The 18,220-nt window shown below is 41.5% G+C and overlaps 1 protein-coding gene across 1 annotated transcript; it reads right to left on the reverse strand.

Annotated features, from left to right (window-relative positions):
• Nucleotides 1-701: 701 nt before the first annotated feature.
• LOC110218456 (zinc-alpha-2-glycoprotein-like) lies at nucleotides 702-17,648 on the reverse strand. Its single transcript, XM_078149110.1, has 7 exons — nucleotides 17,546-17,648; nucleotides 7,550-7,810; nucleotides 6,886-7,149; nucleotides 3,173-3,451; nucleotides 2,861-2,977; nucleotides 1,298-1,330; nucleotides 702-754 (listed from the first exon to the last, which is right to left on the reverse strand). Exons 1-7 carry the CDS (start codon nucleotides 17,646-17,648, stop codon nucleotides 702-704), a joined length of 1,110 nt encoding a protein of 369 aa, XP_078005236.1.
• Nucleotides 17,649-18,220: the final 572 nt, after the last annotated feature.

The raw sequence follows: 18,220 nt of genomic DNA on the forward strand, positions 1-18,220 counted from the left end.
TTCCTTTGTTTTTCCAGTACCTGGTAGAGTGTCTTGCCTTATAGTTAGTGCTTAATGGCTACTTGTTTGATTGAGCTAATATCGTTACTCAGCCTCTACAGAGAACTTGCATAAAAATGGGACAAGAGCAGAATTGCATAGGATGAGAGGGCTTGGTTGGTTTGCGATTTGCCCCTGTGAAAATAGCCCTCACACTGAGAAGTACAGAAATCGTTATTGTCGGTCACGTCTGATCCTCTGTGACCTCATTTGAGGTTTTCTTGGCAAAGATGCTGGAGTGGTTTACCATTTTATTCTCCAACTCACTTTACAGATTAGGAAATTGAGGCAAACAGGATTAAGTGACTTATCCAGGGTCCCACAGCTAGAAAATGTCTGAGGCTAAATCTGAACTCATGAAAATGAATCATTCTGATTCCAAGCCCCATGCTCTAACCATCATACCACCTAGCTGCTCACTAAACTGTGATACTCACATATCACATAAACAAAGCTCTGTGAATCTGTTGGTGGGAGACTTAGGGCATCCTTCCACATAGGCGTATCACAACCTAATCTCAAGCTTGCCTTAGAAAGCAGCTAAGGCTCAGGCAGTTGTGACTTGTCCATGATGACACAACGATTGTCACAGGCCCAATTAACCCCAGCCCCCTGATTCCAAACCCAGGGCCTTCTACTCCTGGGCTCTGCCTTTAAGCAGTTCAATAGAACAGCAGGAGCCACACGGCCGAGTTGGGAGAGAAGAGGGAAGCCACTGAGGACAGGGAGGACAACAGGCTGGCTGGCACCAAGAGGGGTTCTTCATTCCAATTAGACTTCTCTTCCTCAAGGTCAGCAAGGGCAGGCAAATAGCAGCAGTGGCTGGTCTTCTGTTTCTCCAAGGCCGGCACTGCAGAATATTCTAGTGTTCTTGAATATCCATCTGTATGTCTGAGGGGAAAATGTGAGGTTCCCACCTTTCTTATATCCAGGCAAATATTCTCCCTTGAAGCCTGACCCTGAGAAAACAGCTAACAGGGGAGGATCGCTCTGTGCCCATGTCCCACCTCCATTCCAAAGGCCCATCATGGGTGGGTAAAGGACGACAGATGAGGAATCTGGCATTTACTCACACACACACACTCACAACCATACCCAATTCCCTTCCCAGCTTCTTTGCCCCATTAGATGGAATCCTTCTCTGCCCTGCCCCAGGAGTCATAAGTTCTTGGAGGATAGGGATATCTTATATTTCTTGGTCTTCTCCAGCCACTCCCCTCTGCCCCCTCCCCCACCCCACTCCCTGCCTGTGTCTCACCTTCCATTGTGGCACATTCATGGATGCTGTAGCCTGCAATACAATTCGAGTGACAAAAAAGGTTAAGTCTAGAGAGGATCTGGAAATGTGGCTCTTCCATGTCCCTGTCTCTAGGCAGGACCACACCTGATCTCAAACTGTCTCTTCCCCAGAGACAGGGACTGTGCATTTTGAAAATCAGGCTGGGAGCTGCCTGCGCATGAGGAGTACGTCTCCCCAGTTAGATCTGTGGGTCCCTAAGGATAGGGTCAAGTTCTCCCCTGCCAAGTGGACCAAAGCCCCAAGCATCTATCTTTAGACCTATGATCTTCAGCATTGTTTAATCAATGAAATTAATGAAGTCATAACTAGCATCCTATCAGCTGGCAGACAACACAAAGCTGAAAGGGAGAGCTCCCATGCTGGATGACAGTCAGAATCTGAAAAGATCAAAACAGAATAGAAACATGAGCCAAAGCTAATAAGATGAAATATAATAAGACTAAATGTAAAGTCTGAAGTTCGGATTTTAAAAATCAATTGTAGGGGCAGCTAGGTGGTGCAGTGGATAGAGCATCAGCCCTGGATTCAGGAAGACATGAGTTCAAATCTGGCCTCAGACGCATAACACTTACTAGCTGTGTGACCCTGGGCAAGTCACTTAACTCCATTGCCTAGCCCCCAAAAAAATAAAATAAAATAAAAAATCAGTTGTAAGCTGCTAACAGCAGGTTAAGGGAGGCATGACTGTACAACAGTGTGTGCATGTAAAAAAACCCAAGTGTGGAACTGGATTGCAAGCTCAATTTGAGTCAGAACAGCTGAAAAAGTGAATATCATGTTAAGTTAAATTAACAGAAAGATGTACTATGCAGAATGAGAGAGGTTCCCACAGTCTTCTGCCTGGTCAGAGCCCATCTGGAGTATTGTGTCCAGAGCCACATTTTAGAAAGGATGTTGACAAGTTGTAGCATATCTGGAAGTCTACCCTAATAGGGACAGCATTAGATGTCATGCCATGTGAGGAGGCTTTGAACAATACTTTTTGTGTCCAGCTTAGACTAGACTGACCATGAAGTATCTTAGAGCTTTCAAATTCTGTGATTTGGGGAGAGAATTTGGGGAGAATCATGTTTAGCCTGGAGAGGAGAAGATTTAGGAAAGGTCTGATAGCTGCCTTTAAGTATTTGCAAGGCTGCCGCACGGAAGAGGGGTTAGATGTGGCACCAAAGAATAGAACTAGGAGCCATAAGCAGAAATCACCAGGGGTTAAGAAAGGAAGGAGAAATTTTGCTTTGATGTAAGAAAAAATATATGTAACAATTAGGGTAGTTCAAAAGGGGAGTGAGCTACCACAGAAGGTAATGAGTCCTCCATACCTGTTGTGATTAATTCAAGGCAGATCGCCTACTTGTCAGAGTTGTTGTTCAGTCAGGTACAGTGTGGACAAGTTGACCTTGGCAGTATCCCTGAACTTTATGGGATTCTTTTCACAAAGCCCTTTTTTTCAGTTCCTACATCAATGTCTTCCATTCCCTGGGACCTACAATTCTTGTCCTATTCCTTCTCTCCTCAGACACACACCTGTATTTGTCTTCTTCCACTGAATAAAGGACATAGCACAGCTCAGCACAAAGATGACAACCCCCAGAATGCTGAGTGTCACAGTCCAGGTCCTCTTCTTAGGAGGTTTTCCAGGTACTAAAGAGTATAGGAGTAAAGAGCAGAGAGTTAATATAGGTGAGAATCTTCCCAAATAGTAATGGGGAGTACACCAAAGGGAACCTGCCCCTATGGGTCCATTCTGGAGAAGCTAAGGGAAAGGGCAGGGGTCAGCAATATTTCATTGCCTATCTTCCTGGGGCTCTGACCAGCAAGTTCAAGTCTGACACTTACCAGGAAATACTTTTGGTGTTCCTAGCTCAATGTGGTCTACCACACAATCATAATTGGTCCCTGGGTCCCCCGGTGGGAGTTCAATGATGATTCTTTGGTAGAAGGTGCCATCAGCATTTGGCAGTGTGCTGCTGGAACTCTGCTTCCCTGCTGCAATTATGTCCCTACCCTTCTGCCAGTGCAACAGAATGCAGCTGGGGTAGAAGCCTGTAGCAGAGCAGGAGAGGACGATGATGCCATCCACAGCTTCCCGGTAGAGCACAGTCACTTCGGGGGGCACTGAAGACAAAGGTTAGAGAAGACAGCATGCACAAATCTCCATGTTTATTTTCCATTACTCTGTCTCTCCCTCCCTTCACTTCCCTTATTGTCACAGCCCCTAGGACCCAGCAAACTATAAGGTCTTTGAGGGCAGAATAATACATTATTCATTCTAAAACCCCTCTGTACCCACTTTATACTGCTCCATTCTCCCCTTTGCACAGTAGGCCTTCAATAAATGTTTGTTGATACTCATGACAAAGATGTCACCAGATTTTTAACCTAACAAGAAGTCAACGAGTTAAAAGCCAGAATCATCTTCAATATTTCAATATTCTCCAGTGTTCAGATCAGTGATTTCATATATGTGCTTATTCCCTTCAGTGATGAGGATCACAGGCCCTCAGGATCACAAACTCCCCCTAACAGAGGCATGCTACAGCAGTGATGTGTGACCCTTGTCCAGACATCCACTGAATCTCTCTCTACCAAAAGCACAATAGCTAATAACATGGTGACTTGACTTAGCGATAACTTCATCCTTTAAATTGTAAAGAAACCAATAAAAGAAATTTTTCAGAATCATTTTCTCACTAATAAAGGACTGGTTTCTGGGGGTAGAAACAGAGGTTAAGAGCCAGGTTTAAATTTAAACCCTCAGATTTAAATATACAGGTTTAAATTTTCAACATGATCAATTACACCTTAGAAATCAATAAATGCTGCTAATTGTCTTGTGACTGTTTTGTTGATTTGCTAGATTTAAAAAAATTGATGGAGAAAGTATATATAATATAAATTAAACTTAAAAACTTATGCATATTCCCCACCCCAGTCAGTTATTAAGAATTTACTAGCACACAATTGGGTTGCAGAGATAGGAACCCCGAGTGAAAATGAACATTATCTTCTAGACTTTGGAATAGAAACTATAGATCTAGTCTGACATGTACTTTATATTTTAGGAGAGGAGATTTCAAAGAGTTCAGAAGAAACTAAGGAGGACTTCATGGATCAAAATTCTAAAGAGGAAGGACACCCAGGAGGCATGGGAGATGTTATAAAATGAAACGGTGAAGAAGCAAAGGGTAACAATTCTGATGAAGAGGGGAAAAGGAGAGTTGTCTGAACAGACTGATACAGATACACAGGGAAATGCAGAATATATAAGCAAGGGCAGGTAATAGGTGACAATGGCATTGTCACGTAAAGGTAGGATGAGTAATACTAAGGCTCAGAATGAGCTTTACCTGGTGAGGGAAAGCAAGAATAACAATAAAAATGATGTTTTTAAGCTATTTGGAGAAAAAAAAAAGCATTAAAATGAGATAGGATCACTGCTTGGGGGTGGATGGAATAATGATAACTAAAGAGAGAGAAGGCAAAGCTGCTCAGTTATTTTTATGCTTCTATTTTCTTTTCAAAAGAGAATGACTTTTACACTAGGAATGCCTAAGCAAAAAAAGGCTAAGGTGGGTGGGGGAGAGAGAGATACCCCCAGACAAGTAAGAAAATTATAAAAGAACACCTGGTTGCTGTTGATGAAGTCAAATCACCTGTCCCAGATGAACAACATTTTGGGAGTAATGAAAAATACTGGCAGATGTGATGGCTTATTTACTGTCAGTGACATAAAAAACAGTGGAGAATGGAGCACCTACCACAGGACTGGGAATGGGAACATTTCCTGATTTTCAAAAGAGGAAGAGAAAACAGTATGAAAATTCAGACCACTGAGCTTGACTTGGATTCCCAGAGAAACTCGAGAATTATTTTTTTAAAATTCTTGGTGAACATCCAGAAAAAGAAGCAGTGATCGTCAAGGGCTTACATGGCTTTCTCAAGAACAGATCATGCCAAAGTACTCATTTCCTTTTTTGACAGAATTACTCAACTATTGGATGTGGAGCATGCTGTGGACAGAGTTTACTGAGATTTCAGCAAAGCATTCTATAAAGTGTTATGCTATCCATGTGGAAAAGATGGAGAGGTATGGGCTACAAGATAGTTAGAATGCATTAAAAACTGGTTGAATGGTTAGATTTTAAAGCACAGTTGCGATGGTTCAATGTCAGCTTGGCAGTATAGGGATCCAGCGATCCATGCTTGACTCTGAAGTTTGACATTTTTATCAATGATGGGAAAAAAGTCAAAGGCGGCATCATTACCAAATTTGAAAATTACACAAAAGGTGAGAGATGGATCTCAAACCCTGGATGGCAGAGTCTATCTAGACTTTGACAAGCTAAACAATTGATCAGAGTCTAGTAAGATGAAATTCAATTGAGATAAATGTGAAGTTGGTTAAATAATGCACTTCATAAGTGAAAGATGGGGGAGGCATGGCAAGACAAAAGTTGTTCTGAAAAATTATCTGGGAATTTTAATGAACTTCAAGCTTAAGATGAATCATCATTCTGATATGGCAACCAAAAAAATGCTCATGGGATCTCAGGATGCATTCAAAGAGGCTTTTCACCAATGAGGAGATGATTTTCCTCTCTGCTTTATCCTTATCAACTCACATAGGGAGTACTGAGTTCAGTTCTTGACACCACTAAATAAAAAGGTCATTAATAAACTAGAGGGTGTCCAGAGGAGGTCAACCAGGATGGCGAAGGCTTGGAGTCCATGCTATAGGAACATTGATTAAAGAACTGGGAATGTTTAGCCTTTAGAAGAGAAATCTTTGGTGTGGGGCATTCAGGATATGATAGCTGGAGGGTTGTTACATGGAGAAGACCTTAGACTCATTTGATTAGAAACCAGCAGGGACAAGCAAGTGTAGTAGAGTGGGGGGAATCACAAAGAGGTCAATTTAGGCTGGTGGTTGGGAAGAACTTCCTAATAACTTGAGCTTTCCCTAAGTGAAATGGGGTCCCTTAAGAGGCAATGGATTCCCCTCCCTTATAAGGCTTCAGTCAGAGACTAGAGGACCATTTGTCAAATACATTATAGTAGGAATTGATTTTCAGGTATCAGGGTGACATTTATGGCCACTGAGGTCTCTTCCAACTCTCAAATTCAGCAATTCTGTGTTTCTCCACCTTAGTAGATGGCACTGCATCAGCAGCTGTTGTCAAAAACAACCCCAAATCTTCATTATGTGGTACTTTCTCTTTTGGTAGTAAACATTACCACTTTTATTTAAGATGGAGACCCAGTCTGCCTTTGTGCCTGATGGGATGAAACAGAGCTTGCACTCAGCAAGTGTGGCCCTACACATCCCGTGGTCACCTCCATGTGATAATGACACATTAGAGAATGGCTTTCTTCCCTTGAGCAAAAGCATACAGAACAACAGTCCTTTACCTTTCTGAGGGTAACTAGAGCTATAGCCAGGATTAAAATACAGTTCTTTCATTTCCCACATGAGAGCATCAGCTACTACCTAGAAAATGCCGAGATAGCGTGGACCAACTGGTTGGAGATAGGCAGGATCAGAGACTCACCATTCTTCTTTCTGCTTGAGTGCTGCAGAATTTTTTTCATGATGCCATAACAATATTCCTGCATGTAGTATGCTTTCTGATTGGCCCAGAAGGTACTCATCAGAATAGGTTTGAAGGACTCAGCCTCAGGCATCATGAAAAACCATTGTCCGATCTCATCCAGCCAGCAGAAATCCTCGCCATCCACAGCAATCTTGATTTGGTTGCCTATGTCGCTGTCTCTCTGAGGTTCACAAACTACGAAGAGCTGCAGTGTGATGTTCTCTGTGAGGGGAGATTTGGAGGCAGGGGTAGAGTGGAATGAGCATTGGGTCGAATTCAGTAGGAAAAGGGTTGAAATCACAGGATGACGGTAAATTCTGGAGGAACACGAGAATAACTGCTTCAAATTGGAGTTGAGAAAATGTAGGAAGGGACAATTCTAAGGATGGAGGCAAAGACCCTTTGGACCATTCCCAAGAGGAGGAGCCAGTACCCCAGGAAACAGATGCAATTCAGTGAGGCCTAAGTCTTGGTACCCCCCCCCGAAAGATCTTTGATCCTGAGCCTCAGCCCAATATCATGGTCTCCTACAAAGGGGAACCATGGGGTTCAATGAAGAGAAAAGCAAAAGAAAGTAGAGGGGAGGGAAGGATTAGTGGAAAGAAGAGAGAGGCTGACTCACTGTCACTGTTGGTGTCATTCAGTCTCAATTTCTTCAGGAACCAGAGGAAGCTCTTCTCATGGTCTATTAACTTCTGCTGAGTCTTCTCCCTGAACTTGGCCCCCAGGACCTGGGAGATCCAGGCCTCCTTGGCCATGAGCTGGCTGTTCTGTTTGTCATAGAGGAACACCTGCATGTCATCTACAAAATCCACCATGGTGAGGTCCAAGAGGGAGTTTCCTGTGCCCACTACTGTGAACTGTACCTCATGCTTATGGTGAGCTACAGGACAGGAAGAGAGGGGAAGAGAAAAGGAGATCAGGTATGTGGGGACCCAGAACCCTCATGCCTTCTCTCACTTATCCCTCTGTCCTGCTACATGGGAGGCAGCTAGGTGGTACCATGGCTAGGGCATTGGACTAGGAGTCAGAAAAACCCCAATTCACATCCTACATCAGACACCTACTATCCTGTGACCCTGAGAAAATCATTTAACCTCTCTGTGCCTCAGTGTCCTCATCTGTAAAATGAGGGGGCTAGAATCAATAGCCTCAAAGGTCCACTTCTATCTCTAAATGTCTAGTCTTAAGATCCTATAAGCTCCCACCACAAGAAATGAAATTAAAACTAGGGGAGCAAGACAATTCAGAAGAGGACAAGACATCCGATATTCTTTCCATCCAGGCCTGGAATAGGACTAGGCCTACAGGATGGCTCAATCTGAATTCAGTTTATTCAGAAGATGGTAATTGATAATGTAAGCACTGTACCAGCCTTGACCCCCTCCTCAGTATTGAGATGCATTTAGGGAAGAGCAGAGAGGATTGCATAAATATTAGTATTAGTACAGAATGGGTCTCGAATACAACTGGGTGGTACAGTGGATAGAGCACCAGGCCTGGAGTCAAGAAGACTCATCTTCTTCAGTTCAAATCTGGCCTCAGACACTAGCTGTGTGACCCTGGGTAAATCACTTTACCCTGTTTACCTCGGTTTCCTCATCTGTAACATGATCTGGAGAAGGAAATGGCAAAGCACTCTAGTATCAATGCCAAGAAAACCCCAAACAGCTCATGAAGAGTCAGACATAACTAAACAACAACACAGAGTGGGGAGGGAGGAGCTTCAGCTGAACTAAGAAAGTGGGAACACAACAAAGATGCTGGTGTATGAGAGACTTATCTATCACATTCCTTTAGACCTATAGCAATACAGCATAAGGAGACAGGGAAATGGTCAGTCAAGTACAGTCAGAAATATTGGCTGCATGTACGTTTGTTTACCAGGGACTTTTGCCCCGTGTATATTCTTGTGTTTAATGTCCCTCTGATAAGGGAAACCTACAGGGAAAGTCCCACCTTTGGTCCCTCAGTACACGAAATGAATTTGTGCAACTATTTTGTAAAACTGTCTAGAGTCACAAACATACACAGCTCCCTAAGATTCCTCCCGGACATGGCCAGGAGAAGCTGTTTGATCTGATTGAGAAAGTTTGAAATTTAAATGGATTTGGAGTCACAGAACCAGGATGTGATGTCTGGCTTATTTGCTGCCTGAGGAAATCATTTTCTTTCTCTGAGATTCAGTTTCCCCTTCTGCAAAATGAGGGCTTAGAACGTATATGTATATGTATGATGTATGTATCCTGATCTGATCTTATGTCAACATTGCAATCAGTAGAGGCAAGTATGTCATCCGAGAGGATTAATTGATAGCCTGTTTTTTCCAAGCAAAATGTGATAATGTCCTTGGCCTTGATTTTTTTCTACATCTGAGATTCCACAAGTATAAGGAACTACAGTGAGTAACTTCCCCTCTCCAGGTTCTCCTTTTGACTCTCTGGACTTCTCCACCATGCCCCAGCAACATTCTCATCCAGGAAAATCCCTGTGCCCCTAGACTCCATCCTCTGATTCATGAATTCCTCCTAGAATCTCCATTTTGATGAAATGCCCAAGCCAGCCATGCTCATTCCTCTCCATCTAATTCCAATCTTGACTCTGCAGACTTCCCCACCATGATTCTATGGGGCTACCTTCTCCTCCCTCCCAAACACACCTTTTTCAGCTCCATTTTATCTGTTGTCTCCCCACTGGAATATAAGCTCCTCTAGGGCAGGGCCTATCTTGCTTTTTGCTTGTGTTTGTACTCAGCTCAGTCCCTGGCACATGGTAAGTGCTTAATAAGTATTTGTTGTTAACTATCGATTCAGATCAGCACTTTCTGACTAGCCAGAAGGAGGAACCAGATGATGAGTTCTGGAAACAAATCACAAAGCTGTCATGGAGACAACATATAGTGGTATATGTTATATATTATATATTATATATAGTGGTAACTGACTTTGGCCATGCAGACAACTGCTGGAATGCTTCTCTCTTACATCAGAACAGCTACGAAACCTTGTCTTGTCTTGCTGATGATTATATATTTCAGAAAGTGCAAACATTAAGGAGGCAAATTGCTATTATGAGCTAGATTCTTACTAAGATGGGGAAGAGGCTTGCTGAAGCAGAAACGGTGGGAAGTTTGGATATCAGATATCACACTATCAGCATGGTCCAGTGGAACAAGTACTGAATTTGAAATCAGCAGAGCCCTGGATCCAATCCTGGCCCTGAAATTTATCAGCTATGAGATCTTGGGAAATTTATTTGATCTCTCTGAGACTCAATCTCCTTATCAATAAAATGAGAACAATTATACCTGTAGTACTTACCTCAAAGAGATGCTATGAGAATCAAATAATTAAATGGATGCCAAATGCTTTGCAAACTTTAAGCACTATATTAATGGAAGCCATTATTATGATAGCTTAGAATAGGAAATATTTGGCTAGTCTGACATGTACCTTAGACATAGAAGAGAGTATTTTAGAATTCAGATAAAAGTTATACAGTACCCTTTGGCCTATATTTCCATGAAAGGAGTTGGTTTAAGAGGGATGGGTTGCTCTCGGGAATAAGGTTCTGATGACACAAATATAAAGGACTCCAATGCTGAAGGAAAGGGTATGGGATTGGGGAAGGGGAACTACCTAAAAAGGCACAAAAAATTCCTGACACAACCTCGATTTTTAAAAGATGTGCAAAAATGTGGAATTGAGACTAGGTAACTGAGGATGGATGTGAAAGTATATGATTCTTTAAGAACATTAGGAATATTGAAAGGTAAAAGGAGTTAAACCTTACATTGACTATGGACAAAGAGAGAGCTTTGTAGCACAGTTGGAACAGGAGAAAAATCAAAGAATAGGTAAAGCATCAGCTTGGGATGTTATTAAAGGAATATGAATGGAAGGAGGTTGGTCAATAGTGTAAAATGCTATGGAGGTCAACAAGGATGAGAATTAAGAAAAAGCTAAATGTTCTTTCCCAAGGGAACCAGTTGGGTGTTGATTGGCAATTGAGACTATAATTTGTTTCTCATCTTCATTCCCTCTCCCCAGTTGCTATATTCTTATACAAGAGAAAAGGCATGATCTCACCTCACACCCCAAATGGCAGCCCTAAACTGACTCTTGTGTCTGCTACCTGCCTGTGCCTGGTGATTCTGGAGTTCTCCAGTTCCCACAAACTCCCACTGCAAAGTCACTGCCCTGATTCTCCTCTGACCGTCCTCAGGCATATCCTGCTCATCTCTCTACTTCAGAGAGCAGTCACAGCTCTAACACCCCAGACACCTGTCACATTGACAAGGAGTCTGCCACCATGCCAAGTGACCCCTAGCTCCTGACATACCACACAGCAGGCAGAATTGGCAAGCCTTATTGATTCATTGTGGTTCTAACCATGTCCAAATCTCTGGTAACATATAGACATGTGATCTAGTCTGTCTTTTAAAATGTTCTAGTTATATCTCCTGTTTTTCAGTTTCTAGGTACTTCCTCTCCTCTCTCTCTGGTTGTGCTATGTGGTGCTAAAAATTCAGGGAAAACCAGAAGAATGGAAAGGAATATCCTCATAGCAAGCATATATGCTTACTGAGTAGGTGTGGACAAGTTCTAGGAGACTGTCAAGCAGAGAAGGGTCCCTAGCCTTGGAAGTGAGCAAACATTCTCCTGATTCTCAAAAAGTGGGAAGGTAGGTTCTTCTAATAATATGCCAGTGTACTCAACTTTGGCTTCTAGGAAAATTTCAAAATGCATAGAAGAGACAATTTTCTAGCATTTCAAAAATATCAGTGCAATCCACCCAGACTTTAACAAAAACAATGCTAGACTCATTTCCTTTGTCAACAGGATTACCAGACTGGAAGATGAAATAAAAAACCAGAGGCATATTGCCTGTATTTCAGCCATGCATTTAGCAAAGTCTGTCATGGCATTCCTATATATGAGACTGAGAGATATATATGAGGTGAGTGAAATTCAGTAGTTTCAGAACTGGTTAAATGAATGGACATAAGGGATAGTGATTCACATCTCAATGTAGATATGGAAGAAGGTTTCTAGGAAAGACTCAAACCTCTGTCCTTGGTCCTATCCAATATTTTTATAATAGATTTGACAAAAGCATAAAGGTCATGAATATAAAAATTTTAGATAACACCAAATTTGGAGGAATAGTTAATATGTTGGATGATAGAACCAGGCTCGAAAATTATAGTGATATTAGTAAAATAATAAAACTCAAATGTATATAACTCTTTAAGGTTGGTAAAGGGGCTTCATCATGACAACATACAGGCTCTGATATAACTGTGGTTGTTCAGTTGTTTCAGTCATGTCTGACTCTTTGTTTTCTTGGCAAAGACACTGAAGTAGTTTGCCATTTGTCTCTCCAGTTCATTTTACAGATGAGGAACTGAGGCAAACAGAGTTGAGTGACTTGCCCAGGGTCACACAGCTAGTATGTGTCTGAGGTCAGATTTGAACTGAGAAAGATGAGTCTTCCTGACTCCAGGCCCAGCGCTGTATCCATCGCACCATCTAGGTGACCAACTAGCTTCCTTACTCATTGTAGGTGCTAAAAATATTGAGTTGATTTAAGCATGCAGATGAAGAAGTTGGATTAGGGAATCTATGATATTTTAATCCTACAAATTCATGCATAGACCATTGTCATGAAGAAATGTCTAAACATATTCCAAAAACTGACTGCAGTTCAGGGTTAGTGAACCAGCAATGGTAAATATGAAAAAAAGAACTAAGAGGCTTTAGTGAACTTAACACAGTGCCTGGTCCATAGCAAATGCTTCATTGATTGATTGATTGACTTCAAGGTCAATAGGAATCAATAAGTGACTGCCAAAAATCTAATGCCGTCTTAAAGTGCAAGAATGGAAACGTGATGTCCAGGACTACTTCCACACTACTCCAGACAACTATGATATCACGGCTCAGTTATTGGATTCAGTTTGGGGTCTCACATTTTGGAAGTGATGTTCAGAAGCTTAAGCTTCTTTAATAGAGGGTAGCTAAGATGATAATAAGACCATATTACATAAGGGTTACTTGAAGGAACAGAAAATTATTCACATGGATAAGAGAAAACTAAGGGAAGAAAGAGCCTCATGATAGGATAAAGCCTAACATTTGAAGGATTATTATGTTGAAGAGCAAATAGAGTTGTTTGTACAGCCCTCAGTAGCATGGCTATAAGGAATGGGTAGATGTTATGTGAAGACAGATTTTATCTCAAAATAAAGATTTTTTAGCAATTAGAACTAAACATAATTCTAATAAATTGCCTATCAAAGAATTCAGAGTTAAAAGGAGCAGTCCAACCCAAATTTGGCAATGTTTCTCCACTACAATATACCCTAGGAGTTTTGGGGCAACTCTGATTGTTAATATTTTTTTAATTTGTTAAATAAAACAAGCATTTCCATAACATAGTACAATAAAAAAGATAATTATGCATGAAACTGCAAATCTACTATGCACAGCTTGCTATTTCTTTCAAATATACAACAAAATTATCATGTAAATTTTTTTAAATTTTTTTCATCTCTCCCCCCTCCTACCCTGGAGATGGCTACCATTAGACACAAATAGGTGTGTGTGTGTGTGTGTGTGTGTGTGTACATATGTGTGTGTATACACACATATATGTAAAATTAATCTATACATACTTCTATTTATCAGTTCTTTCTCTGGATGAAGACAATATCTTTCTTCATATGCCCTTTATAGTTAATTTGGGACTTTGACTGAATTCAACCTCCACAGACCAAACCTGCAACCTTGAGGCCACATGTGGCCCTCTAGGTCCTCAAGTGTGGCTCTTTTTTTGATTCAATCAAAGGGTTGCGCTTGAGGACCTAGAGGGCCACATGTGGCCTCAAGGCTGCAGGTTCCCCACCCCTGCTCTAGGATGTACAGGTTGTTGTCCTTTTTCCCTAATCATCTTTGAGAATAGACCAAGTAGTGTTATTTCTGGATCAAAGTGTATAGGTAGTTTAATAACTCTAATAATCTCAGCCCCTGGAGTCCTCTCTGAGTTCCTCTCAAAACACCTTTATTTCTGCTGCTCCATATTCATTTCATTGTGATTTTCTGTTTGTGGAGGAAATCAGGAGAACCTGGAAATTTCTGGCCTACTCTGCCATCTTCCTGGAATGCATTGTATGGTTTTTTTCTTTAACATTAAGCCTAAAGGTGCATCTTTCAAACTTCCCCCTTAATAATACTGGTTCTGCCTTCTAGATGCCAAAGAGAAAGAGTTTATTCTCTCTTTCACATGATATTCGATTAAACATTAGAATATAGCTGTCTATAAACTCACCGTCACTACTTTTGATTTAGTTTTCTCTTCTACAAGCTAAATAGTCCCTGTTCTTTTAAAAATGCAGTGAGATCACTATCACTGAAGGTCTTCAAACAGAGATTGAAAGACCACTTATTGGAAGATGTTATGGAGAATGGGAGTCCTCATTCTTGCCTGGGCTGGACTAGAAGAGCTTCTAGGATCCCTTCAAACTCTGTCTCTAAGGCTGTTCCCATCCTTTGAAAGGTACTGGAAAGAGTTGACAACATGGCAATTGATGGTCATAGAGTTGGAGGAATGTGCCTTTTACCTTTCACCAGGATGAGATGGAACATCTTGGATGGGGGAAAAAATGAAGGGCTTCAATTCCAAGTTTGAATGGACCTAGAGTCCTAATGGATGCTAAACCAAGAAATAATCAATTACAATATATCTGAAGGCAAGAGTTTCCCTTCTATATCATCCTTAAAGGAATGGAGGTAAAAGAAAGTAATAAGAAGGAGAAGTTCCTGAGGAATGAAAGGGGAGACTTTGTAGTTCATTACCCAGTCAAGATGGTCAGATCAAAAAAAAAAAACCCTTATGGGATCCCATAAATTGTACCAAACAATCCAATTAACAGCCAAACATTAAGGAAGTTAGGAAAATAAGCCTGTATGCTGACAGTTCATTTGTTATTACACTAATTTCTTTTTAGCTACCCAAAATAAAGTGTCTTGAAAAAAATCAAAATTTGTCTCCATTGAACTAAGAGGAAAAAGTATAGTATGTCTAAAATGGGTCAGAGTAAGTGAAAACCCAGAATGCCCCCTGGTGGCTAAACATGATAACAAGAACACAAAACATCATTGGAACCCTAGGGTGAATTGGTGGTTCTAGGGTCAATTTTTTTTTTTGGCTAGCCTGTGATTTCACCAGTGTGGGGAGTCTCCAATATGGAAACTCCCTCCATGGATGTATATCAACAACTAAGCCAGAACTTTTAGTTCTGGGCAGCTTCCTGGAAAAGTAAGGCATTACTTGACTTCCCCATGATTGCATAACGAGTATGTCAGAGGCAGCAATTTAACTCGGATCAACCTGACTCCTGAGCTGATCAGTTTCCCACTGAGCCACAATGACAGAGTTAAAATAAAAATGAAAATAAAGGAAAGAGAGTCCAGAACTGATGTGGACACTGATCCTTTTTTTTTTCAAGGATTTTCCCATAGGGGCATCCATAGATCTGACTATCAGGTATAGTCTCTGGCTGTTATTTTCCCAAAGCCCCTTATTTTGCTTCTGTGTGCTTGACGTTGGGCTGGACTCTGTCCTCAGCAAGGAGCACAGATGTTTACTACATGTGTAATCATAGTCAAGTCACTTGATCTCTCAGGGCCTCAGTTTCCTCATCTGTAAAGTGAAAGGTTTGAATTCGATAATCTTGAAGGTCCTCTATAGCTCTAAATCTACACTGCAGATTCTAAGATGGGCCACTGGTCCACTTGAAACAAATATGAAAGCCTCAGAGACCAATGGTTACATCTTTAAATCCTCATTGCTTGTAAAGAATATCCTTTATGTTTTAACCAACAGGGGCTATCCCCTGACAGCTAGGACTCCAAATATGCCTTCTTTAGCCTTTTTCCTAGTAAATTATTGATCTACCTAACAATAATGATAATAATAATGATGAAATTTTTCCATAACTCTTACCGTGTATCAAGTACTGTGCTGAGTGATTTACAATTATTATCTCATTTGTTCCTCGCAACAATTCTGCAGAGTAAGTGCCATTACTATATCCATTTTACAGATGAAGAAACTGAAGCAAATAGGTCGTGACTTGCCCAGAGTCATACAGCTATTAAGAGTCCAAGGCCCGATTCAAACTCAGGACTCCAGAAACTTGGCACTATCCCCTGCACTACTTCACTGCCAAGATAGCCCCCTCGATCCAGGATCTAAGGATCCCCAAAAACAAATGTAGATGTCAACTTCTTCCTGGGTTATCCAACATCCAAGGGAAGCATTGCTTTCATATCTATTTTGATTACCATAATTATCATCTCATTCTCTTTGATGTTGTCAATGGAGTTCAGAAAGAAATGGTCCTGTGACAAGTCACTGTCCTGTTCTCATTCTTGTATCTATAATATGCTAGGGACTCTTGTACAAGTGGACAATATTAGTGCATTTTGTACCTAAATAAAAGTACAATAATGCAAACCCTTCCAAAGCAAGTTCTCTGAAAACTACATCAGTGCAACTCTAAGAGCAGATAGACAAGAGGAATGATGTGCATGTTGTCCTGCTGGTAGTAGAAGCCATGATAGTAATAGTCATAGAGGTCTCAAGTAGGGCTACACAGTATAGTGATAGAGAGCCCACTTTCAAATCAAGTAGGCCTGGGTTCCAGTCCTACCTCTGACACATAGTACTCAAGTCCTTTAGCTCTCAGTGGCCATGCAACAACTCCCTGAGTTTCAGAGAATCAGTTTCAGAACAAGTAACGACCTTTGATTCCTCCTTAGGAGTGTCCTAGAATGATGAAATCACAAATCAAAACAATAGTAATCACAACTGTCACTGACATTTCTATGAGACTTTAAAATTACAAAGTGTTTACTGGCAGGGTCTCCTCTGAGAATCTCCACAACCCTGTGGAGTAGGTGTTAACTGAACCCTGCAGGTGCCTTTGGTTCAGAAAGAAATAGTCACCTCAATAAGAGGTGAGCCAAACAAAAAGAAATCAAATCAAAGTTATTTTGCATGGATCACCAAGTGGGCACTCAGTGAAGTGTGGGTCCCGCCTGTGAGACATTGCTCCTCAGCCTCCTCTTTTTTTTCTCCTCCATTTTTTTTAAATGCTCTCCTAGTTGACGCCCCTTCCATTTCATCTAGCCCTTCTTTCTTTGATAACTTAGCAGTTCTCAGCCACTTTCTTCTCCAGTTTCTGTAGGTCCTGTACATTACAGCACCTTAACCAAAGGCTGTTAATTCTCATCCCTCTCTCCTTTCACTGTCCTTGTGGCTTCAATCCCAGACCAGCCCCAAACCCTTTAAATTCTTACTGGGGATTGGTCACTTGAAGAAGACACCATAAAATAATTTTACATATAAAACCTTGATTTAATTGTAATGGACTGGGGGAGAAGCATTATTCCATCAAAATCACTTCCTGCCCTGATGGTCCTAGTCATAATTTCCTTGTTAGTTTGACTCTCTGGATGTCTTTCATATCATATAAGAGCAGGGTCTGAATCTCTGCTATCAAACCAGACCCCAATATCCTCCATCTTCCTACCCACCTGCTCCTTGGACTCACCTGCCTGGATCCCCATGAAAGCCTGTGCCCCTAGGATAAGCAGCAAGGGTGAGAAAGGTCCCTTCCTCCTCTGACTCTCCATCCCATTCCACTTGTCTGTCATGCTCAACCACACCTTAATTGGAGCAAGCTCTGCTCTCCAAACTCAGCATCCTGGTAGTGGCCAAAAGTGAAATAAGGTCCATATATGGATGTATTGGACCCACCCCTCATTTCCACCCTGCCTAGGATTGGCCCTGCCCTCATCATTGTTCATTGAGCTGTTTTTTGCTAGACAGAACTTGAGCATGTTTGGCAACACTGAGAGTGGAAGTGAGATGGGGTTTGTGGTTAGGGCAGGAAATTCTTGAGCAGAGTCATCATCAGGTGTTGTGGGGGAGTACAAAAAGAAAGTGGGTGAGGGTTGGCTCAGTTCCATGGACACATTAAATGGTTCTTGAATTTAGAAAGTGCTAGGTCTCCTAATAGACCCAAAAATCTATCATAGAGGACATCCACTGTAAAAGCATGGGCACCATTAGATATGTGTGTGTTTCTTACCTTATGACCAACAAGGTTAAGTTGCTCATATTTCTCCCACAAACAGACAGCCTCAGCACCTGGAAGGGCCTTGGTGCCTGTCTTGTTCATCCTGGACCTGCCAAGAATCCCCTGTGCACAATCCTTAACAGGAAC

Source organism: Phascolarctos cinereus, unplaced genomic scaffold, assembly GCF_003287225.1.
Source record: "Phascolarctos cinereus isolate Bilbo 61053 unplaced genomic scaffold, phaCin_HiC Scaffold_2;HRSCAF=192, whole genome shotgun sequence".
Taxonomy (NCBI): domain Eukaryota; kingdom Metazoa; phylum Chordata; class Mammalia; order Diprotodontia; family Phascolarctidae; genus Phascolarctos; species Phascolarctos cinereus.

What these genes read in the sequence shown, in the direction of transcription:
- LOC110218456 (XM_078149110.1), bottom strand. Translation starts at nt 17,648, where the DNA reads ATGACAGACAAGTGGAATGGGATGGAGAGTCAGAGGAGGAAGGGACCT. An exon ending in TTTCATGGGGATCCAGGCAG is followed by an intron (nt 7,811 to 17,545) that starts GTGAGTCCAAGG and finishes CCTGTCCTGTAG; the next exon opens with CTCACCATAAGCATGAGGTA. An exon ending in GAATGACACCAACAGTGACA is followed by an intron (nt 7,150 to 7,549) that starts GTGAGTCAGCCT and finishes CTCCCCTCACAG; the next exon opens with AGAACATCACACTGCAGCTC.